We start from the raw sequence: 24,377 nt of genomic DNA on the forward strand, positions 1-24,377 counted from the left end.
CAAATAGTAGAATAAAGCAAAAGTGCACTTATAAGGCTGTGGCATAATAAATTGTGCAGAACCTGCGGCCATTTCTAATTAATTAAAAGTGCTGCGTAGTTTTTTTTCCGGCCTATTCTCGCAGCGGCTTGTACAAACATTATCTGACCCTCCTGGCGACAAGCATACCGAGCGCAAATTTTTCTCTCTCTCCTGGTTAGAAATAGCATCACGACTCAGCGTTCGAGTACTTCACCCAGCCCACGTCCACACTCTTGTGGTCTAGCATATATTATCTGTGTCCCATTAGGCGCAGGAGCTTAACATTGCACATGAATATCGATTATCGCAAATAATCCTCTTCTGACATCCCTTCAAAACTTTCAACAGAAAAAATATAAATGTTATCAGCGAAGTTGACAGTCCAACTAAGAGAATTGCAAAGAAGCACCTGACTGTGTTAAAGTGAGCTAGCTTAATGCTAACGCATAATGGGAAACACCATAGAGGGGCTAACGGATACCATCTATGTGCTTTAAGCAATGGATATTTGAACAAAAATCGCACACATTCTTTGTCCTGTGCAAAAAACACCTGTTGATCGACTACAAAACACACAATTATTTGATTATTAATGAATGTGCTCAGTCTTTTTTTTGAATGTGTGTTTTGTGAAGATAAGACACTAAACAAGGGCACCTCCCATGCTTTTGCGCACGTGCACTCGCTCATTCGCTAGCTCTCTCTCCCACACACGCGCACCCATAAACGTCTCTGCACTCTCCAACAGGATTCACATGTGCGTCTGCATTCGAGATGTGCAAATCATTTTTGGGGGGTTTCAGCCACACAAATGCGATTTTTTTCCCAGGACGTCGCATGCACTCGGAAAACGAGGACTACTTCTGTCTATAAGTGATGTTTTTGCACGCAGGTAAGAGTGATGCATCTTTAGGTCGAGTTCATTGTCATTATTTAACAGTAATTTTGTTGGCATGTCACATTTTGATAGTTGTAATTTTTAAGTATTAGTGAAATATTCTTCAGTTTTATTATAATTTTTCTTATTTTGCAATATTATGTATTATTTAAAGTATGTTATACTGTTGCATAAAATATAAAAAAAAAGTTTCCTGTTGTAGTGTCTTCTTTAATGCAAGCAAAATTATTATTCAAATTAAATTATGATTTAGATTTTTTTTAAAACTATTATTACTTTGTGTATTATTGTGTAATTGTGTGTATTTTTTCCTCTTCATTTCTAGACTCTTACTAATCGGCCAGTACTGTTGCTCTGGCTAATCTAATAAAATGTCCTTCTGGAAGAAAATGGCAATCTTGCATAATGAATCCGAACCATTGGAAGACCCCCCCCCCCCACCACCACCACCATTGTGCACTTCAGTGTGATTGCAGTGCCCTTATTGGCAATACAATGATGCCAGACTCCCGCTCCCTCATTCAATTAACTTCGACTCATTTACATCCGTACACACTCCATAATACCTTCCCCCCCTCCCAAGTCCTCAAGAATAATGTCTCAGTCCAGACTAGAGCTGTGAGGCAGGGATCACTTAGAAAGAGCATGTGCTCCCGATGGTGGTGGGGGGGTAACAAGTGATTTCCCCAGGCAGAGATGAAGCTCATCGTAAATGAGCACACGCTTCATTTCAGGTAGGGAAATGTCAATCAAGTAGTCATCGGGGGCCTCGTGCAAGATCTAGCGGAATCCTCAGAGGAACCAACACAAAGGCTACGTTTCAAGATGTCGCTGTTTCTATTTTGATTTCACATTTTGTAGTTAATACAGAACAACGTTTCGATGATCTCGTAATGGCGCTCCTGCGTCATCAACCCCTATTTACTGGCCAAAGGCACCATCACGATTGAACTATTTAAACTCTACCTAGCAACAAGTGACTAAATAAAAGTGAGATATGAGCACGTGGGAGTTGAAATATTTATGAACTGCGCATAGCAGCGAATGACTGCGCCAAACAAAAATTGTTTCACCTACTCACCAAACTTCAGCCGTCATTTGTTGAGCAAACTGGCGTTCCTTGGACAAAGGTAGAAAAAATATTAGTGAATCAATAAAAAGCGAGTGTGAAGCAGTCGGGATGAGGGTCAGCACCTCCAAATCCGAGTCCATGGTCCTCGGTCGGAAAAGGGTGGAATGCTTTCTCCGGATCGGGGATGAGATCCTGCCCCTAGTGGAGGAGTTATAGTATCTTGGGGTCTTGTTCACGAGTGAGGGCAGGATGGAGCGCGAGATCAACAGGCGGATCGGTACAGCGTCGGCAGTAATGCGGACTCTGTACCGGTCCGTCGTGGTGAAGAGAGAGCTGAGGCAAAAGGCAAAGCTCTTGATTTACTGGTCGATCTAAGCTCCTACCCTCACCTATGGTCACGAGCTATGGGTCGTGACCGAAAGAACGAGATCCAGGATACAAGCGGCCGAAATGAGTTTCCTCCGCAGGCTCTCCCTTAGAGATAAGGTGAGAAGCTCGGTCATCCGAGAGAGACTCAGAGTAGAGCTGCTGCTCCCCCACGTTGAGAGGAGCCAGATGAGGTGGCTCGGGTATCTCATCAGGATGCCTCCTGGACGCCTCCCTGGAGAGGTGTTCTGGGCATGTCCTGCCGGTAGGAGACCCCAGGGACGACCCAGGATGCACTGGAGAGACTATGTCTCTCAGCTGGCCTGGGAACGCCTTGGGAGCCCCCGGGATGAGCTGGATGAAGTGGCTGGGGAGAGGGAAGTCTGGGAGTCCCTCCTAAAGCTGCTGCCCCCGCGACCCGACCCCGGATAAGAGGAAGAAGATGGATGGATGGATGGATGGATGGATGGATGGATGGATGGATGGATGGATGGATGGATGGATGGATGGATGGATGGATGGATGGATGGATGGATGGATGGATGGATGGATGGATGGATGGATGGATGGATGGATGGATGGATAAAAAGGTCGACTAACTTCTCATATTGACTTACAGATGTATTGTGATGTCACGTTTCAGATAGGACGTTCTAAATCCGAGCATCATGGACTCCTGGATCTTGCCGTCATCCCTCCCGAACACGTCGGGGCAGCTCATGTTCGACAGCTTCCTGCCGGCAAACGAGTCGGATGCGCTGAGCAACGACACGGACGGCGGGAGTTTCGACGGCACCAGCACGGCGGTCATCACCTGTATGTACTTCCTGGTGTGCGCCGTGGGCCTGTGTGGCAACACATTGGTCATCTACGTCATCCTGCGCTATGCCAAGATGAAGACGGTCACCAACATCTACATCCTCAACCTGGCAGTGGCCGACGTGCTCTTCATGCTGGGCCTGCCCTTCATCGCCATCCAGCTGGCGCTGGTCCACTGGCCCTTCGGCCCAGCACTGTGTCGGGTGGTGATGACAGTGGACTCGCTCAACCAGTTCACCTCCATCTTCTGCCTGACGGTGATGAGCGTGGACCGCTACCTGGCCGTGGTGCACCCCATCCGCTCCACCGAGTGGCGTAAGCCCCGCATGGCCAAGACGGTCAACGTGGCGGTGTGGGGGGTGTCGCTGGTGGTCAACCTGCCCATCGTCATCTACAGCGGCGTCATCACCAAGCACGATGGATGCTTCTGCACCATTGTGTGGCCTGAGCCGCAGGAGGCCTACTACACCGCCTTCATGTTCTACACCTTCGTCCTTGGCTTCTTTCTGCCGCTGCTGGTCATTTGCATGTGCTACCTGCTCATCATCATCAAGGTGAAGTCGTCGGGCATCCGCGTCAGTTCCTCGTCCAAGCGGCGGCGTTCGGAGAGGAAGGTGACGCGGATGGTGTCCATTGTGGTGGCCGTCTTTGTGCTGTGCTGGCTGCCCTTCTACGTCTTCAACGTGACCTCGGTGACAGGCACGCTCAGCACCACGCCGGTGCTGCGCAGCACCTTCGCCTTCGTGGTGGTGCTGGGCTACGCCAACAGCTGCGCCAACCCCATCCTTTACGCCTTCCTGTCGGAGAACTTCAAGAAGAGCTTTCAGAACGTTCTGTGTCTCAAGAAGGTCGGCGGGCTGGACGAGGCCGAGCGCACCGACAGCCGCCAGGACAAGTCCCGCATGATGACCGACCCGACAGAAACCCAAAGTACTCTGCTCAACGGGGACCTGCAGACCAGTATCTGATCCGCCTTGGCCCGCTTGACTCATCTTGGCTGTTCTCGTTTTTTTTCCATTGACATGTTAACTTTTGTCACTTTTGCCTGATACATGCATGATTTTCAACGATTGTAAAAGATATTTAATTTTTGAGTCGTGATTTTTTTTTTTTTTTGCACCCAGCTGTGTGCAAAACGTGAATTTGAGAAGGGCTATGAGACTTTAACATTCGACTCACGTGTTGGAGTGTTGCATCGTGTTTGATGATCAAAAGAAAAAAATACTTTGACGTGACTAATCGAATTGTAATATAGTAGTGGAGCTTTGGGATGCATTTAGAGTGTTCTATATTTCCATAGCAACAGTGAGCACAAGTGTTAGTCCCGCTGAATAATTCATTGGCGTCATAATACAAGTACCAACTCTGTGGGGTGACTAATGGAATTTTGGTGTATTTTGTTTCTTGCTGTGATGCTGACATTGCTTTTATTTTAATAAGGCTATTTGTTGTCCCTCAGCATGGAGCAACTTTTCATGAAGTGGACTACTCACACAAAGTTTGGAAAATTGTGCTTTTGGCTTTTGACATTTAAGGATGAAGCTAAATTTAACTGTAATCAACTTAGTGACTGATACAATTCTTTTTTATTTATTTGAATTTTGTTTTTGCTGTGATGCTGACACTGCTTTTATTTTATTAAGGCTATTTGTTGTCCCTCAGCATGGAGCAACTTTTCATGAAGTGGACTACTCACACAAAGTTTGGAAAATTGTGCTTTTGGCTTTTGACATTTAAGGATGAAGCTAAATTTAACTGTAATCAACTTAGTGACTGATACAATTCTTTTTTTATTTGTTTGAAATATTTTATCACTATTTATTCAAGATTTATATGCTTTCAAGTGGGACATGAAAGAATAACTTTGCATTTCCACTTGAATACTGTACATTAGATTTTGAAGAGAATTTAAATATTTGTTTTTTAACTTTTATTTCAGTGCAGTGGTTATTTAACATGTTATTTATTATTATTGAACTGAATCTTTAAGTTATTTTTTTATATTTAAGCACGAGTGTTTGTGTTTAAAGTGTGCTTAATGTTACAGTGGCTTGTATACTTTTTAACTTCCAAAAACTGTCTTGTTTTGGATGAACGCTTAGGCCTACTTGACTACTGTTCAATGTTGGCCATGGTCATTTCTAGGTGGCAAAAGTTTTGCAAACTACCGCTGAACGTGGCGATATCAAGTATTAAAAAAAAAAAAAATGCACACGGCCAAAATTTGTTGATTATACATACGTTTTTGTTTATGCATATACCGATAGAAATTGTATAGTATGTTAAAATTAAAAACCATGTACAACGTTTTGGGTGTAAATAAAGTAAATCACTGACTGCGAGCAGCAAAATGTCGCATTATATTGCCGTAATCACAGATTAATATCTTCTCAGTGCAACAACTGGACGATTGTCTACATTGTAGTACTTAATATGGCCAGTGGGTGTCACTCTATGCCCACGTGATCCTGTTTCCATTTTCCACTGCGCTCGCTGTAGTATCGCTTTGGGTCTTATCTGAAATGTTCCGATACGGACACGATCCATCAGAAGAGAGCTGCATTATGCCCTTGCGTCTGCTCTTGATGTGAAGTGCGCTGTTTATTGCACTGCAGTGCGACACGCGCCGGCGAACGCAACGTTTCCATGGAGAACTTATCCATGAGGATCGGAGCAACATTAACCGCGATGGGATCCGACTAATGGGTCGTTATTAGAGAAGACAGCAGCGTGGTCACATGGCTATGACAGAAAAAAAAAAAGTGAGCGTCCTTTTAATCAGCACCATCATCATATTACCAACAATTCCACAAGAATGAAAGTAGCATATACGTCCAAAAACATTTCCAGTAACAGGAACAGCAAAGGACATATGACTCGTGTATTGAAAATTATTTTTGAAAAATGAACCTAAAAGTAGTAAACAAAGAAAAATGTGTCCATGAGTGCTAAGAAATAAAAAAATAAAATAAGTTCCCTGCCAATAAGCAGATTTGAAAAAATCGGAGATGAGGGAGCACACCGACGGTCCAAAGGGTTTCCACGGTAACGCTGGCCTTAGCAACAGGCCTGGTGGGCAAGTGTCTCTTGGCTCCTCCAAAAAATAAAATAAAATAAAATAAAAAATAGATCCATTCATACAATATCATAGCCATAGAAATGCTCTTGCAAAGTTCTTAATACATTGATTTCCTTTTTTTTTTCATCATTGTTATTATTATTTTTATGCTTTTTTTTGTTTTGTTTTTTTGCTTTCCCATGATGCATAATGGCGGCCTTCAGAGTTAAATGCTTGGTCAGATGAGACGAGAGCACCGTGGGAGATAAATTCATTTTTTTGGGAGGGGGGGGGGGGGGGGTCAGAATACTGTACTAAGATGTGCCCAGAGACGTCGCCGCTTCCTCCTCTTCATTCAGTTTTGTCAAGTAGATGCCAAGAAGTAGCTCAGTGCTTGTTTTTTTTTGTTGTTGTTGAAATATGCTCTTTTGTTTTCTTTTGATTTTGTCCTCCACATTCAGAGGAGCATGTTTTTTTTTTTTTTTTTAAAGTCAGTCAGGTAGACTTGTAATATATGTGTGTGTGCGTGCGTGTGTGTGTGTTGCCAACTGTCCGCCATTGGTTCTTCAAAGTCAGTGGTGACGGAGGTCAAGAGAACTATTCATACTCCAGGAACTGTTTATGGTAGAATAAGAGATACCTACAAAAGGGCGGGGTTTGGGGTTCAAGAACAAAAATAAAAGAAAATTTGATATATACATAAATAGTATGCACAAATGTACTACAGAACAATTTTGGCGTGAATGCTTTTGCCTGTTTTCATCCTTCATTTCTTCATCCTTCCTTTTTAGCGTCACACCTGAAATCTCCTTGCAAGGCATCCTGGGTTCTTTCTTTTTTTTGTTTGGAACTTTTTTTTTGCTTTGCTTTTTACTTGACTATTGTTGGGCGACGGTTACAAAATATATTTTACACGCGATTTTACAGAGCTTAACAAATGACGCTATTTTGGAGTGTGTGTTTGTGTTTACGTGCTGCTGCCTTCTCACCCTTCGCTGTCGAGTACATCTTTAATGCTGGCCTTGGTGATGATGGCGTCGTCACATTTGAACCACTGGTCCTTATGCTGGCGGATGAAGCTGGTGTAGTGGCCGCTCTCTAACGTGCCCTGGTGGTTGACCACCGCAAACAGGGAATACCTGGACGCACGACGGCGGCTTTTTTTTATAAGTATGCGGCCACGTGTCTTCGAGTGCCTCAAGAGGACTAGATGATTATACTTACTTGTTATCGTTGTTTAACACCTCCACCGTCGGTTGATACTGTCCGTTCATTCTGCTCTCTTTGCTGTGGAGAGAGAAGACATGAAATAGATGAAAAAAATTCAAATGAAAAAAAAACCATGCAGCGGTGTTGCACAATGTCCACGGAGTGGCGCCATTGTCCAATTTGTGGCAGCTATTTAATTTTTTGGGGAGGTGTCACGTGTCTGACAAGAGATGAATGGACTGTTCCATGCAGGGTGGGGCTGCACATTGCTGACACACACACCAAACCATGATTTTGGATACACATTGAAGAATATTTGTATTATGTCCAAATAAAACTGAAACAGAGGTTACCAAAATAATCCTTATTCCCCTCAAAATGAAAAGTGGTTTCAAACTGCAAATACTGATGATCATTTGCTAAATAAAAAAAAAAAAAGGACATATTTTCTAAGAAATGTGTTCTTCCCACTTTGCATTCATTGTGCAAATATCATTGTTGGACAATTCGTCATAATTAATTCATGTATCTCCAGTGAGCTAGCATGCTAACAGCTCCAAATATACTCAGCTAGTTGGCATTTTGTGTGTCCTCCCACCTGGATGCCATAAAGGGCGTCATGTCCAGTTCCAGAGGAAAGGAAACGTACGTTGTGATCTTCCGCCGCAGTTTGGCAGAGTGCTCAAACCGCTGGGGACGGCCAGAGAGGAGAGAGGGGAGGGGGGGGGAGGGGAAATGGCAAGTGAATTTTGTTAATGGGGCCACAAAAAAACAGATAATACAGCACAGCTTGTTTTGAAGCTAAGCTTGCGAACAGAAACCATCTTTTAGTCGGCCCATTTCTCTGGATTGCATAAATATATGATGAGCGTCCGAGTCTATGATAAATAAAACATGGTGAGGGAACGCTGCGCCAGTGGTTAACGTCAAAACTATTCCGGGACGATACAAACGGATCCAATTTTGGAACGAAGGACAAAAAAAAGGGGGGGTCGGCGTTTTGGCCAAGGACGCAACGTGACCGTCCGGACTCACTTTGAGATGGAAACACGCTACAATGGGCAGCTTCTTCATCGTCAGCTGTTTGGTGGACTCCTGGTAACTATGGCAACCGCCACACTTGATTTTGGCACCGCTTCCTAGATGCTCTGGCCGCGTAAACCTGCAGAAAAGTCACGGCTTAGAAATGCTGTCACATCACACACCACCCCCACCTCCTTTATCGAATCATTCTACATTGCATCGCATGTCGGTACACCCGAAAGCCACTCGGCCTCGCTGGTGTTGCCAACGCCTCTATCACCACGGCAACAGGCCCTGTAGCTTTAATAGACTTTGCTGCAGCGACTAAGGGGGTGTGTGAAGCGCCGCAGCAGAGGGGAGGGAGGGGAAAAATAAGTCAGAGGGAAAGGAGAAGATGACGGTTGACGAGGGTACGAGGGGGAGAGAAAAGGAATTAGGCAAGCAAATAAGATAAGGAGATGAGGAGAGAAGGGAAAAATGGATGGGGAGTGACATCCGCTATGGCAATAACAGCATCGGCTTAAAATAGGGCGCTTAAAACAGAGGAAGAACAATTTCATACAATTTCATCAGTTTTTGCATTCAATGGCCATTGTGCTGCTCAATCTGTTGTGCCAGCTTTGGCCACTAGGGGGAACATTGAGGAAGCCGCTTTAATGATGACGTGTTTGGAGTTTTGTGTACCTGCGTAGGCAGTCTGTGAGTGTCGTAGAGCCCGCCAGGTGGCTTTCTCCGTTGACAGCACTGCCGTCACCTCCGGGACTGAGGGGCCAGAACGGCGTGGATGAGCCGGGCAAGTCCAAACTGATGTCCCAGAAGGGGTCTATCGTCGTGGAAACCCCGCTGCGGCGGAAGAGATAAGAAGGGGGGGGGGCACATAATCATTCAAGAAGCAAGGTGTGTTTTGTGCGCGTGGAGCTTTGTCTCCCGATAAGAATCGTGACGAGAGGATGATGACATATGCGGTAATAACGTGAGCTTCAACGACGCATATTTTTGTTTGAGTGGGCAAGCCGTAAATAAAATGACGTTTTTTTTTCCTCCTCGTTTCATTTTGAAAAGTCAATGTTAAACCTGTTTGACATTTACACTCACAAAACCTTGAGTGATTGTGACAAAGTGTAGCTTGGTGGAAGTCAGCTCGTGTGTGTCTGTCATTTTACAAATCATTCGCTGCCCGCCATTTTCAGACCTCTCCTATTGAATTAAATGACATTGGCAGTGAATGAGTTTAAAATGTTCAAAAATTAGTAGGCTATGTGCGCAACCCCCATCAGTGAATGCAAAAGGAATTGCAGCTCATGATAGCGGTTGAATGAACCGATGAGTCATGGCACTGTAATACACTGAGGTACCAGCAGGTGGCCAAAGATATAACTGGTCAACACATTTTGAATTTTGTTTTTTAACCAGAGATGCAAATAGATAAAGCCATCTCGAAATAAAAATTTCAGTTGACCAGCGTGAAGTGTCATGACAGGGCGGTGATTTAGTGCCAATCCCGAAGAAAAACAAATCTTGTTCATGAATTTGACAAATAAGGATTTGTTACGGCCTTTAGAGCGCTAATGTTGCGCTAGCTACACACGAGCAGTTCCCATTGAGCAGGGTGCGGCTTTTCTGGCTTGTTGCGGTGCTTTTGCAGTTCGGTGCAGTGAGCTGGTGTTAATGTGACAGAACAGCTCGGGGGGGGGGGGGGGGGCGACCAAGCTTGAGTAGCACCGCTGTCTAGACAAGACCCCCCCACCCACAGCCCACCCCCCTTCTTATCGTCCTCCCGGCCACCACTACTGCCAACTCTATAGGTCTGGCCCCCATGTGAGGCGAGGAGAAGTGACATGGAAATTAATGACTTTTACTACGGCAGAGCGCTCTTATCTGCTTTGCACTTACTGGCAAACCTGACAGGTAACGTCCGACTGGAGCCCCCCGGTGAAAATTTGGTCGATGATGCAGTTACAGTGGTTCGGATTGCTGGCCTTCTTTCCGTTGTCGTTCTCTCCTGCGAGCACGGATTCCAGGTAATGGATAAAAATAATAATAATGCAAGTATGATGTCCCGACATTACTCTGAGGTAGCAATTTCCTCTTTCCCTTTCAATTGACAAATGTGCGTCTTATGAATTACCTCCCAGCAATTGCGACAAATTAGCTATTTTGCTTACTGAGGCTGTCCCCTTTGCAGTGTCGATGGAGAACATCCAGCGCGGCAATGAGGAACTCGTGGGCATCCTGCTGCTCGTAGCCGGCGAGGTGGCGCGCGTGCGTCCAGACCAGGTGCAGCAGTCGGAAGGGAATGTGAGGTGAACGGTGGCCCGAGTAGAACTGCGAGGAAGAAGTCAACATATGTATGTTAGTTGGATGATATGTTGTATGTTTTCACTATCTTCACGAGGGTCATCGTGTGTAAGCTGTGAAATTCGACTCGACTCCTGGCACAGTTTTGACTTGGGGGGTTTCTCTGTACTGAATTTATTAAAAATTGTGAATGAGTGTGTTTTTTTGATGTCACAGAGGCACGGTTCAATACTCCATCAGTGTCTGCTGCCCGCCCCGGGCGATGACGAGGGAGGTGAACGATTACGGCTCAGCCGAGTGAGACGAGGCAGAGGAGTGCTCGTGCGTGCGTGTCATTGCGAGCTGAGGAGGAGCGAGCGAGCGATGACTCAAATCATTCGAGCGCCACTTGCCATCTGTGAGGCTGTATATACAGTGCAGCGAGAGGGTGTGAGGGGAGGGGGAAAAAAAGTGTGGGAGCGGAATAAGGAGCGATTACGTAACTGTCAGTGTACAGTACATGACTTAAAATGCAAAAGTTTGCCGTAAATGAAGCGGGATTGGCAAGAGAACAAAGTTAAAATAAGACACAAATTCTAGTTAAAATTGGAATTTAGACTTTCCATAACAAAGTCAAAAATACAAATATGTTGTAATCGGTAAGTTTTTTTTACTTTATTATTGCTGCATGTTTTTATGCAGGACAATACTGTAGACTGGGTTGGGTGGTTGCATTAGGGGGCGCTTTAACGGATTAATGATATTTGCATTAATTCCAATAGGGAACGATGATTTGAGTTCAGAACGACTTCAACTGCCAAGTCCTCATCCACAATATTTAACGTTCGGGTTTTGTCGTACCTCCTGAAAGAGCTGCGACATCTCGCACACCAGACAGGAGTTGGATTGCATTTCGCATTTGTGCCTGTCGGAGAGGAAGAAGTCGCGCAGCAGCGGCGTGTGCGTGAGGGCCTGCACGATGCAGTTCATGAAACACGTGTTGCCCAGATTTATTAACCCTCGTAAACCTGCGGGGGGACACAACGGGGGGGGGGGGAACACAAAACAAGCAACGCACACCATTTAGATGCCTTCAATTGAGCACCAAATCCATCACGTGCCGTTTACGATCTCGACGTCTGAGCTATGAGGAAAGACGGGTTGTCGTTTTTTTTCGGAGGCCGTACAGTACTGCTCGGGGCAGATCTGCCAGCTGAACTGTGGGACTCCTGGAGGAGAAGCCAAAAGCTGTGAACGGATTCGTTTAGGCAGCCGCAGTCTTCCGGCCGACGGAGCAGGTGAGACACAGCCGGCTTTTGGGTCGAATCCAACGGAGGCGGCGTGGGGGGTTATTTTGGGGAAAACTGCGCTCAGTGTGCTTTTAAATGCTTTTGGGCCTGAGCTCAGGGTAGACCAGTGAACAACATTCAAACTCGGCCCACCTATGGTACAGTTCGTAGTGATTTTCCTCCGCTTTGGATTGTGTCGTAATAACTCCAGCTCCCGCTTGCTGGGCTCCCACGTTGTGTATTTCTCACCGATGCCTGTCAAGGGAGAAAAGAGTCGGATGGAAGGCAGTGTTGTGATGCACTGACAAAAAGGAAAATGGCGCTTTTAATGACAAAAACAGTTGCAACACAAACATCATTTGAGAACAAAAAAATAGGTAAATTTGCATTAACATGCTTACCACAATTTGGGAAAAAACGAACTATTACAAAAGTATAAAGTGAAAACAGCTTTTGTTGAATTCACCAAAAACAATCTTTTGTATCGCGATCCCCTTTTTTTTAATCATAATAAACATCTCGTTAAAAAATGTCCATTTTAAAATAAAAAAATTGCAATTTTTTATTTATGCAGGATTTTTTATGTCTGCTTGTGCCCTATTTTATTTAAATAATGTGATGCATTTTATTTTCTGGGCCAGTTTTTTCCAGTCTGACTTTTTTTTTTCAAACAGACCAGAACTAAGAGCGCAAAGCCCAGGGCTTTACCTTGCAATTTCCAGGCTTTCCTCTGTTCCTCTTTGGCAATCTGCTCCATATCTTTGTCGTATATGTAGTCTTGACACACAAAACAATAGATTCCGCCGTATAATAAGTCTATAGCTGGAAGCAGGAGGGAGAGCGAGAGAAAGAGAGACAGAGTGAGATTGCGCCATAATTACAGCACAGTAACAGACCACGAGCTTCGCTTGGCAGTTCGACCTCGAGACGCCCGCCGTCTCCTGGCCTAAATTTCCCACACGGCCGAATCTTTTCCATCTCGATAATCGTCGCCGACAGGATGGAATACGACCCGTGTCTCCCGTCGCTACCCGTGTTTGTCGCCACGGCCAGTCAGCCGCCTCCATTCTCAAACTGGGCGGCAAACAATACCGCTAGCTCTGTTGCCGTGACAACCTATTTTTAGTCGACGGAGAGATCTTTACATTTTTGACGCAGCCCACGCTGGGAAATGGAACTAATGTGTGATGTTGCGGTGGAGGATGTGCATGTCCTGCATGGTGATGGTGTGTACTTTTTGGTTATGAAAATCTCTGGAATTGGACCAAGACACTGACGCAAGCACATTTTGAATATTCAACGAAGCCCCGTCGTCAAAGTGAATTGGAGATTCGTAATGTTAAGTGACAGCGCCGTTTAAAGCGTAAAACGCTTCGCTTGACTGGCTAACCGAGTGAGCTCCGATTTAAATGGTTGACACATAGCGGGCGGAGAGTGGCTCACGTTCCCATGACATGAAAGAAGAATGTGATTCAAGTGTGAGGAACCTGACTATTAGATTGTTCATGTTGAACCTTTTGAAGTATTTATGACTTTGCATGTGTGTGGCTTTAAAAGGGGAAAGTGACGCGGGTGTCAGCCAATGAGTGTTGACGTGAGCCTGGGTTAGCAGTTGGCTGCCAACTGGCTAACCGTTAGCAGCTAGTTGTTAACTGCTTAATCGATTCATCGTTTTAGCCCCACTCCTCTTTTTTCTTTTGAACTTCTATTTCTTCTATTTAAGATTAATAATGATGAGGAAATAAGCATATCATCGTGTTTGTGAGTCGAGTTCTTACCTAGATTGTGCCTCTTGTTTTTGGCGTGCTCGTGGATGTGTTTCTTGGTGAAGCAACCGAAAAAAACGCAGTACAGACAAGAATGAAGTCTATTCAGGTGGGCGCCACACATGTGACAGATACACGACTTGGCCTGGGGAAAAGGAGACAGAGGGAGGGAACGGGAGAAAGAGAGAAGGGTTTGTTCGGTTAGGTGAAAACTGAGAGGACCCAAAAAAAAATGGAGCTATAATAATGTAAGCAAGCCTGTCATGTGAATTTGAAGCTGCGTTCTTCGAGACGCCGCTTGGCCGGGGACAGACGAAAATTACGCCGATGCAACATATTTGCGCCCTCAACTCTGAGTCAGGTCTGGAACGGCTGCAGTACGCGGGATCGAAGACCGGACCAAGCACGAAACGTGAGCTCGGGACCACAGAGCACAATTTGTCTTGTGTGCGGCGAAATGAAACCTAATAGCCAACGGGAGCCTTGAAGCAAGGAGCGTGAGGATAGACAACAAAAATGCGTAGTCGTAAATGGCCGCAATGTATTCTAGCAGGCGGCCTTCAACTGTTTACGATACTTTAGGGATACGGAGCAAAAAGTTGTTGAACAAAACAACACGCCAGCAATAATTTTGTTCAATTTCATTTAAAATCAGTAAAAAAAATGAAGGAATAAATAGAAAAATATTGCTACGATAGCAATAGTTTTAATATAGGTTTTTTTTCTGAGAAATGTTATTTGTACATTTGCAAAACAAGTCAAAACTTAAAATAATGTTGAATCACATGCTTGGAGAATAACGTAATTTTATGCAAATTTTTCAAATATTTAAAATTGCGCTTTACTTTCCCCCAATGTCAATTATTCTCGGAACATCACAATTATTGATATAGTAGATTTTGTTTCTTAAATGCATCAAACTTGAAGAAAGCGACAGAAATATTGAGATCTCAAGCAGACAGACTAAACTGGATTAAACTACTTTTTTTTTTTTTTTTTTTTTGGTGCTCTGTGCTGACGTCAAGGCTTTAACTGCACAATGATGCTTGTAAATCAGATGCCATAAATATGTTCCAACAGATGCAAAGCAAACAAAAGGCCGCTATACTAAATCTGGGGCATCTACTTGATGGCGCTCCAGGTGAATTCCCGTTCGAGGAAGACAAGTCGGAATAATAACGGCAGGGATGGAGGAAGAAGTGGGTATGCCGGGAGGGGGGGTAGGGTGATCTGAGCGTGGCAGCAGACTTTTACAAGGTTTCAGTTTCTGGTGTGCCGTGTGAAAGAAACGAGATCATAACACAGACGCACACTCCCACGCAGCACAGAAAAAGCTAATGAACACCAACTCGACAGCCCCGCGCTGTATTGTCTGCGTTTTCGCTATTGGTTGACAGCAGACACAGTTAATGCTTGGCTTTCGTCAAAGAAGTTGCTTTCACTTCTTTCAGAAAGTCAAAGAAACCGAGCACAAAAATCAACGTCTTTGAAAGATTGGCTCTAACGCGCACCGTCATTGCCTAGAATTGCATGGACCAAGCCCGACATGTTTGAAGCAAAAAAGAATCTTGTGTTGGAAAGGCTCATCTGTGTCAGTGGGCGGATTGGAAATTCTGCACAAGTGGGTGGGTGCGGGAAAACACAGTCCCTTGCATATCTTTAGCGCAAACGGACCGCCGAACGGCACCAGATGACCGTTTCGAATGCCGCAACTGACAGCGGTGCCGATCTCTCCAATGCAATTTCTCTGATGAACAGAGATCTTGCGTTGGAGAGATTGTAGCTGGCGTGAACTACCGAATAGTTGGCAGTCTATGTGCAACATTGAATAACTTTGATTTAGGAGAGTTAATATTAGCTGAGTTGCAAAAAGCAAAACTTTGTTGAACCTGAAAAATCCAATGGGGAATGAGCAAACAAAACAATTTTGTGAATACAGAACAGAATAGTTGGTGTGTTGACTGAGCCTTGGTGGGCTGAATAGTGATGACACAGCAGCAGGGGATATTACGGTTCGCAGATCACTTTTTTTGTTGTTTTTAATGAAACGGTACTGTTAGCCAACCGGCTGCAACTGGTTTGGGAATAAAGAAGGCCTTTCGATGTAAGAAAAAGAGCTGCAGTGGTGTGACTGTGGCTCTTCGTGTCCACCGAGTAGTCCAGTTCTATTTGGTCAAGTCTCGTGTTTCCACTGGGGAAATGTTTAGGCCGGACAGCGCTTCACCCACATTAAGAGCGTGACATGCTCTCTTCCGAAGCACTTTGGATGCTCAATGGCAATGGCGGGCAATCATTTCACGCTGGCGCTCGGCTCGATTTACTCTCCCGCCTCACAAGCGATGCGACTCCTCAATATCATCAGTCACGAGTCGCACTCCGCCCTGGGCTTTTAATGTTCTATTAGAGAAGCTATTGATCAGCCGGTGGCTCAAATGACTGGAACAACTGTCATACAGGTAGCAGAGGGTCATGTTTGCAACCCCCTGGACCGCATCTTCCATCTGGAGCCGCTCGTTGGCGGGTGTCCAAAGCAACGGCCATGGGAGAAAAAAAAAAAAAAAAAAAAAAGCTGCTCTTTGATTGAAGAGCAGATGTAGGATGGTAATTACCTGGATGAATAGTTGGGTCCAGAGATCAAGCAAGCCACATAAAGCACATCTAAAACTCAAGATCAGTTTCCCCAAATGCGTTTATACTGCGTCGGCTGGGAGAGCTAGGATGACAAGGACTATAAAGAGGTGGACAAAGGTCTGGCTCAACAGCACACGCTTCTTCTGCCGCAAAGAACAGACCGGGGAGGGGAGGATAAAGTCAATAGAGCGCAGACCGCCGATATATGAGAGCAGTGACTCACGGGGTACGAACTTATCTGGCATGAGTCTCGGCGTACAGCGAAATTAACGACGGAGATGCATGCAAAATAAATGTTTATTATATAAAAATCTTTGACCCAACACTACATGGGTCAGAACAAGCTTATTGCAACAACAAAGAAAAAGAAACTGGTCCAACCACCTTGTAAAAAAAACCTCACTGTACAAGAACACCAGCCCATTTTAATGCATTTCACTTTGACTAATGCAGCAGAAAAACAACAGCCCACACCCTAAAGAAATCCACAAGCGGGTATACAAGAAAGTCAGAAGCGGCAGGCAGTTGAATGTGACCTTAACAAAAGGTTGCACCATTCATTAGCATGACAGCAAGCAGATAACGAGCCTCGGTCTCCGCAAGAACTGTCAGAAGTGAACTCGCGATGGCTCCGCCAGGGGCGACTTCGAGGCATTTGAGGTTATTTGGGCTTTACCAACCGTCAAACTTCATCATCTGGACCTGATGCTAACATTCTTCAGTCTCTTCAATTCCAGTCCCAATGATGTTGTGCAATCACCGCCCTCTTGGCACGAGGTCAGTTTGAGAGCAGAAGCAATCCCTCCCATTTCTACCAAATTTGGTGTTTTTTACAAGGACAAAGACCCATTTACAGAGCAAAGACAGCACCTGGGGTCCCAGGTTTGAACAAAAGACTATAATTGAGTGTCCGTGCGAGAGGAGATTGATCGCCTCTCGGGTTTTTGGTCTTGGCCGGACCCTGGAGAGTGATTGACAGATCATTAGCCAGATGGCGCTACAAAAGAAAAGCGCGGCAGCCGACTCGGGCCGCAAGCAGCGCGCTTGCTCGGAGAGCGGCCTCCGCCGTGTCTGCCGGCCCGTCAAATGAGGAGTAGCAGCTGGAGGAGAGGCGAGGAAGAAATGTGGACCGGTGGGAGGGAGAGGTGAAGGAGAGAATCAATCAAAGGGTTGAGAGCGGTTGCGGCATGGGCCTCTTGAAAATCTTCATTCGTTCGAGGGTTCTTGAATATGATTGACAGCAGGCGCAACCAAAATGAAAAATGAACGATTGACAAGTGATCGAATCCACAGTGTTAGGGACACGAAGATGAGGGGAAACTGAGGAGCGTGAGGCTCGACTTATGGGGCTCACGCCAAATCGTTAAAAGATGAGCGTCGCTGTGAGCAAGATTTTTCGTTTCAGTTCAGGTTTGACTGGATAATCAAGCGGTGAAAGAGGAAACGTAGTGGAGAACAATCAACGCTGTGATGGGAACCTGACACCACCAACGTACAGAAGGATGATGGGCATTATTAAAATTGGGTCAATTCCCCCGCAAGATTGTCAAAATAAGCAGACAGCCGAGGTTCTTTTTTGGCTCTTGTGATCATCAATTCATTAAAAACAGGGAAAATGGAGCATTCATATAGCTTCACATCCTTTCATCTAATTGACAGTAAATTCTCCACAGGAGGCCACGCCCATGTCATGTTCTCCATGGACGGCTTTTCAAAAGCACAGCACATTTCTTCCCGATGGAATTTTTTTTCATCTATACGTACGTCGTATACGGGAGCACACGCGCAATAAATAATCAGGACCTTGTGAATATTCATGCACACGCTCTACCGGCATCTCCATTCACTATATACGTTTAAATTATTCATACGAACGACGTAATGAAGCTCGGCGAGGGAAGAACTCGGCAGGTTGGAGAACAGAAAGAGCGGATTTGCCGACTATCAACCGCAAACACCAAAAGGGCAGAACAAGGCAGAGTTGAGTTCTGCTATTTTTCTCGGTAGGTCGTCCGCATCACCGGCACGGAACAGCGCGGCCCCAAGACGATAGCTAAGGGTGTGAGGAAAAAGCCACAGTGGGCCGCGGTCCAATCTGGCATTCGTTCCGCTATTCGTTATCAGCCCACGGGAGTCGAGGATTGTTCGAGCAGAACGGGTGACACCTTCACTGCCCATTTTTCAACGCAGCCTGGGAAATGATTTGAGCTTGTGGTGGAGGGCTTTGTCAGTGGGGGCAGACAATGGAAAAGCCGTGAACAAAAATAACACAAACGTCAAGAAAAAAAAATGGAGGTCGACTGCGTTGAGCTCACCAGACATTTCATTAGGTACACCTGCACAATCTAAAAAACATTTCAGAGTGCCTGTCGAAAGCGATGTTTCCACCAAATGTTGCTGGCAGGTTGGCTGATGCGTTATTGATTTTGTAGAAAATGCTGGTGACCTGTGAATTTTCAGCGTTCTAACATGAAAACATGAAAATCTGAGTGCAGATTTGGACGGCTGTTAACTGAGCGTAAACCTGAGCGCAGAAAGAAAACACACGGGAGCACAGCGGAGCATGCAAACCCCAGACAAGAAGGCCGGCGGGGAAATTTAAACCCAGAACATTAGAACTGCGAGACAGGCGTGCTCACCACTTGTGCACAGTGCTACCTGCTGCAATGCAAACTACACGTACGCTACTAAATGTGTCAAATGAGTAACTGAGCTTTTATTACCTTGGCAAAGGCAGAAATTTGAATTCAGCTCTTGTAGAGCTAACAAGCAATGCAGCAAAGTTCTATGAAGATTTGCTACATGTCATGTATTGGCTTCATAACGATTACAGTATATGGAAATGAGCCACAGGCCACGAAGGTTCAGAATAAGAAAGCAAGCAGGCCAACTCCTAATTATTTAGACTACCAAAAGCGAGGGGGGGGGGGAGAGTCAGAGGAAGAAGATGAGTTGGAGCGGGAAGAGGAGGAGAATCATCAACTCACCATCTCTGTCCATCCCGCATCCCCCTGAAGCACCTATTTTATCACAACAAAATACAAATGCATGAAACTTACTAGGCTGCACAGCACAACTTGAAGCAGATGAACGCGACACACTGGCAACGAGTAAACCGAGTTGGCTAAATGGAGGGAAAGTGAGTGGCCAGCTGGGGCACATGTTGTGGACCTTGCAGCATTGTCCCATTTGCATGCGCGAGCAACACAATGGGGTCTATTTGATATGGTAATACCCCCCCCCCCAACTCATTCTTGTTATCGGTGAGTTTTCTGCCTTGCGGCTAACTGACCGCAACAACAATAGTGGCATGAATGAAAAGTGTTGCGCTAAGCCACCAAGGAGCAGCACCGTTGCCGATCGGTTTGCTGGCTAACCTGACCACTACTCGCGGCGGCGTTGTTTCAACACATCCACTGATTTGTGTGGCGGTGCATCATTTTGCACTCGGGCACCGTGTCCTCCCTCCGCCCCCTCCTTTGTGTCACGGTTAACTTCGCAGTGAATTGCAGACACGGGCAGCGCAGGCAAACGTCATTTCAGTTGTTGTTGTTGTTGTTTACCTTACGTCTCCTGGTTTCAGCAGTGCTACTCCAAACAAAGCATTGGTATATGACACGGAGGTTTTGCTTCCAGTTGTCCACCTTATAACCGTTCACATGGGAGCACCCGGCCGGACTCATGACAGACAAAACATTCGGGTTGGGGTTCGCCGGGTGACAGCGTCAAAAAGTCTCCGGGATGGTTGGCTTTGGCTAGCCAGCTAGCTTTAGCGCCCCCCACCCCCCTCCTCTCCTCTCCTCTCCTCCAACTATCTGTCCAGAAATGGTTTCCGCTTGGAAACGGGACAAGCGATGGAGTATCCAAAAACGCTCTCCTCTGGCATCTGACAAGCGCCGTCTTGTACGTTAGCACCCTGGAAACATTGTTGCGGAGTCCTCCCGGAGTCGAGTGGTCGTTTCCCGCTGCTGTGTTAACAACTTCCTTATTTCTCCATGCACGTTTTGAGCCAGCGCCACTTGCACTCGGACGATTAGTTAGCTTTCTTTCTCCACTTTAGCCTGGCTGCTAACGCTTCAACTCCTGCTTCACAATGCCCCGGCCAACGTGCGCCGTGATTGGTCAGGACAAAGGTTGACGTCACTACGCCGAGCCCGACGAATGTTTTGGAAACGCTCGTTTCGCTTCCGCGTCGCGCCGGACGAGCGGCGTTTGGAGTCGGGCCGGTGAATTCGAACAAAAAATTCACACACAGAAAAATAAAATTGAATTCAAACGCATTAATGCCACTCCTTAATTACAACCAACAAGGATATTCACCCTCTTTACTTTAACGAATGATTACTATTTTCAATGTATAGATTTAGAATGTGTTATAATATGTTCTAGATGTATGTGTCATGTTATGTTATCCAAATATATGTGTAAAAACAAGAAAATTGTACTTTTTTGAAATAAACAATATTCTATCATGAACTTACACGGAGGCTCGTTTAAAACCCAATTCAAGCCTGCCATCTAGTGGACAAGCACAACAGATAGATTTGTCGGGTTGAAATGAGGCGTGCAAATTTCAATTACTAAGCTATGATGTAGTGATTGCATAAATTGAGACAAATTGGACCATTAGGCGTGGAGGCGGTGTAGCCTCACCGTTAACTTGAATGACCCGTGTTTAATGAACAAACTAGTTACATGGGCGACTACGGCTATAAGTTTAAGTGGGACTCAATGTGAGGCTCTCCTTTCTCATCACAGTATACAATAAATACCCACAAAAAAAAACATCCAAATAAATGTGAGATCACTGCTAAAAGGTATATTTTCATACAGAGTGGTTTTGTAGACAAAAACAAGCAGTAATGTGTAGGCAATTCATCTAAAATCAACTAGAAAAACCGTTAATCACGTGTTCCAATACCTTTGCTCACTTCAACACATCCAGATGTAAAAAGCATGAATGAAAAGGTGAATTTCTCAACTTTTTTCTCATCTTCATCTTTTGATCTGAAAGCCAAATATCTTCATCATACACGAAAAACAAATGGACCTTGCCGTTCCAATATTTTTGAAGGGGCCTGAGAACAGAATGACGCATGTGAATTGTATTCTCACCCAGCAAATGGAGCTCTACCATAAGACTATCCATCATTATGTTTGCTTAATAAAATTCATTATCAGTCAAGATAAACATGGACATATGGCGACATAGATACAAAGAGATTAATCTCGTCAGCTTCCACTTGGAGGCAGCACAGTTCTAAGTATCCACAGTGCAGTATAGCTGCAAATTCCTTCCAAGCGCTCACTACTAAATGACAGACATGACGGTCCATACATATATTATCAGAACACACTCAAGTTCCATTTTTCCTATGATAATATTATACACAATATATCTTCAAGCCACTGATTTCCTGTTACAGTTTATGCAATTACAACATTGTGATAATTGTTGTGTTTATCAGGTTTGAAGAGGAAAAACTCCAAAAGAGATTATATGATTTGCCACCAATTAGTCCTGAAACTATCATAGGACAGAATGAAGACGATCAGTGATTTATGGTTTACCAACCTCTTACGGTCGTCATGACGTTAACGAATGCACGGCGACCCAACCGGATATTCCCTAGCCTTTACTGTCGACACGTGTCAATTTCCTCAAGATATAATGTTGCATATTTGAGCAGAGCGTGGGTAGGTACTGTTGGGTCGTGACCCACTTTTCCCGACTTATAAATGTGAGGTGACCACGATATGACAATTAGGGCCTACATATCTGGGTCACCGGCGACCAACATGTTCTGTATGTAATATGCATTCTGGATGTGTTCCTTGGAACGGGCTTAGCAGCGTTCTGTTATGCTTTTGCATTTAATTGCCATCACGACTTTTTGGAGGTGTGTCCCAACTATCTGGCAGGTGTGAGAGTTGGGAATGAGAAATGCTCATTGTGACAATATATAGGTCAGTTTGCTTTTGAAGGTCAGTGAGTCATAAGACAACACATCTATTGTGCTTCCAGCTGTATTCAAGAAAAAGAACCAGAATTCTTGATTATATCATGTGCATCGTTCTTTAGAAAACAAGCACCACAATGATGGAACACGATCTCTTCAAATTTCAAAACATTTTTTACTAGTTCCAATCACAAAGTGAATTCCAGGCCTCCCCACTTCGGTTAAAGAACTCTACAAGTGTACGCGATACCAGTTATATTTTTAAAATAAAATGTCAAACAACAAATGTACAGAGCATTTGTGAGGGGTTCATTGCTTTTTCTAAAGGTAGTAAGACCACCCAAGCAGATCTTGGATGATTTACAATTTGCAGTCACAGTGCACAGACTGAACCGCTAAATTTGCAAAGGGGGTTAAATTTAGATGCAGGTCCTCAAGGTTGCTAGGTAGTACTAATGTAGAGCAACAATCCATTTACGGGTCAGCCTTCTTGTTAAGATAATCGACACAAGCAGATAATATTTGGGGGTATGGCTGTGGCAGGAAAAAGAAACGAGGCCAGTATTACTCAAGTGACCCATTAAATTATACTGACGCCTGTGAGAGGTTGAATCGGGTAAACTGACAAAGAAGGCAACATTTGTAGAAATATTTCACGAAATATAGTAAGGTTCAGTGTTTGGCTTGCATTTTGCCTGAACAGGGCAATATCAGGAAATATCAAAATTAAATCAGAATACAATAATTACATGCAGCGTGTAGTAAGACTTTTTGCAAATTAAAAATATATATGATAAAAGAAAAGCAAATGCTTTTATGAAGGAATGTTTTTTATTTTTAGTTAGTTTTTTGTTGGGGGTTTTGACCTGCTTTGACGGCACCAACGTACAGCAGACAATGTACAGAACCTTTAGGAATTGTGGCTAAAAAGTTTTATCAGATAACTTACAACGGTAATGGTTTGTTGCAGTGACGTCATCAGAAAGCGTATTCGTGCATGTCGCAGTAGAACTGCGACGAGAACGCAGGCAGCAAAGGGATCATGGCTGTGTCGCAGCCCAAGCAGGAAAAAGAGGGGGACGACTGCTCTCTGCTACCTTTGGTTCACGATATAATTAAATGGTAAGCTGAAACAAAAGTCCGACTTTAAATGAGTTAACTTTGTATTTCAATGTTTTCCTAGCTGACATGCTAGCCCAGTCAGCGTTAGGCTAACAAGAAGCGCGATAAACTGAAGAAATAAAATCTCCTGTTTGGTTGTTTTCAAGCATGGACAAGGAGAGCCCGGACGTGCACCAGGAGCTGAGCAAGCTCAAGACAAAGATCCAGGAGGCACGGGAGCAGATTTCTGCCATGCCCGGCATTGAGAGCAGCCCGGTGGAGCAGCAGCAGCAGCTGGCGACGCTGCGGGAGCAGGTCCGCACGAAGAACCAGCTGTTGCAGAAATACAAAAGCCTCTGCATGTTCGACGTACCCAAAGCGTCTTGAATTCAGAGATGGACAATGAAAACACTGACTGGAGGAGCGCAGAAATTCAAATTCAAACAGGGACGCTTGGTTTACAACATCAAGCGAGCTACGGTGGCCCACGAGACACATTTGTTCGGATGGAGGACAACGATTGGAATTTAGTTGGGGACGACGACCAGATTACGCTATTAATTTGTTAAGCAATATAAGTCCTTTAATGTTATTTTGGGGTGTGTGTGATGTTTGTTTCGGTATTATTTTGTAATAAATACTGTAGAATCACAAATGAATTACTTTTTCTTATTCACGTGACAGGTGAGTTGCATTTTTTTCCCATGAAGCGTGTGAAACATGACCCTAACATACTATATGCAGTACTATCACTACTTATGATAAATATTTTTTTTAAAAGATGTTAATTTTATTCATCAAAGAAAAGTAATAGATAGTGTTTGATGATCATTTAATAATTACACCTGTCAATTATAAAATGTACTTAAAAAAGAGTGAGGCAAGAT

General features: G+C 44.7%; 3 protein-coding genes across 7 annotated transcripts; 2 read left to right on the top strand and 1 right to left on the bottom strand.

Annotated features, from left to right (window-relative positions):
* The first annotated feature begins 716 nt into the window (after positions 1–716).
* Positions 717–5,527, top strand: LOC125983382 (somatostatin receptor type 2). Of its 2 annotated transcripts, XM_049744575.1 has the most exons (3): positions 717–913; positions 1,245–1,653; positions 3,001–5,527. In XM_049744575.1, the coding sequence occupies exon 3, from the start codon at positions 3,026–3,028 to the stop codon at positions 4,142–4,144; it is 1,119 nt and encodes a 372-aa protein (XP_049600532.1). In that variant the 5' UTR covers positions 717–913; positions 1,245–1,653; positions 3,001–3,025; the 3' UTR covers positions 4,145–5,527. The 2 variants fall into 2 exon arrangements, with proteins under 2 accessions (XP_049600532.1, XP_049600533.1); XM_049744576.1 differs by lacking the exon at positions 1,245–1,653.
* Positions 5,528–5,919: 392 nt separating this feature from the next.
* On the bottom strand, positions 5,920–20,544 carry LOC125983380 (ubiquitin carboxyl-terminal hydrolase 22). Of its 4 annotated transcripts, none has more exons than XM_049744572.1 (14): positions 19,993–20,544; positions 19,417–19,449; positions 13,811–13,943; positions 12,741–12,854; positions 12,186–12,287; positions 11,605–11,771; positions 10,632–10,791; positions 10,360–10,468; positions 9,151–9,309; positions 8,479–8,605; positions 8,042–8,133; positions 7,459–7,521; positions 7,224–7,373; positions 5,920–6,874 (listed from the first exon to the last, which is right to left on the bottom strand). In XM_049744572.1, exons 1-14 carry the CDS (start codon positions 20,110–20,112, stop codon positions 6,832–6,834), a joined length of 1,572 nt encoding a protein of 523 aa, XP_049600529.1. In that variant the 5' UTR covers positions 20,113–20,544; the 3' UTR covers positions 5,920–6,831. The 4 variants fall into 4 exon arrangements, with proteins under 4 accessions (XP_049600529.1, XP_049600528.1, XP_049600531.1 ...); XM_049744571.1 differs by having other exon boundaries at positions 7,224–7,391; XM_049744574.1 differs by lacking the exon at positions 19,417–19,449.
* A 2,807-nt stretch (positions 20,545–23,351) lies between these two features.
* On the top strand, positions 23,352–24,149 carry med9 (mediator complex subunit 9). The gene is made up of 2 exons (XM_049745171.1): positions 23,352–23,511; positions 23,658–24,149. Exons 1-2 carry the CDS (start codon positions 23,432–23,434, stop codon positions 23,875–23,877), a joined length of 300 nt encoding a protein of 99 aa, XP_049601128.1. The 5' UTR covers positions 23,352–23,431; the 3' UTR covers positions 23,878–24,149.
* The last annotated feature ends 228 nt before the right edge of the window (positions 24,150–24,377 follow it).

The sequence above is a fragment of the Syngnathus scovelli genome, chromosome 16 (assembly GCF_024217435.2).
Source record: "Syngnathus scovelli strain Florida chromosome 16, RoL_Ssco_1.2, whole genome shotgun sequence".
NCBI classification, from domain to species: Eukaryota; Metazoa; Chordata; class Actinopteri; order Syngnathiformes; family Syngnathidae; genus Syngnathus; species Syngnathus scovelli.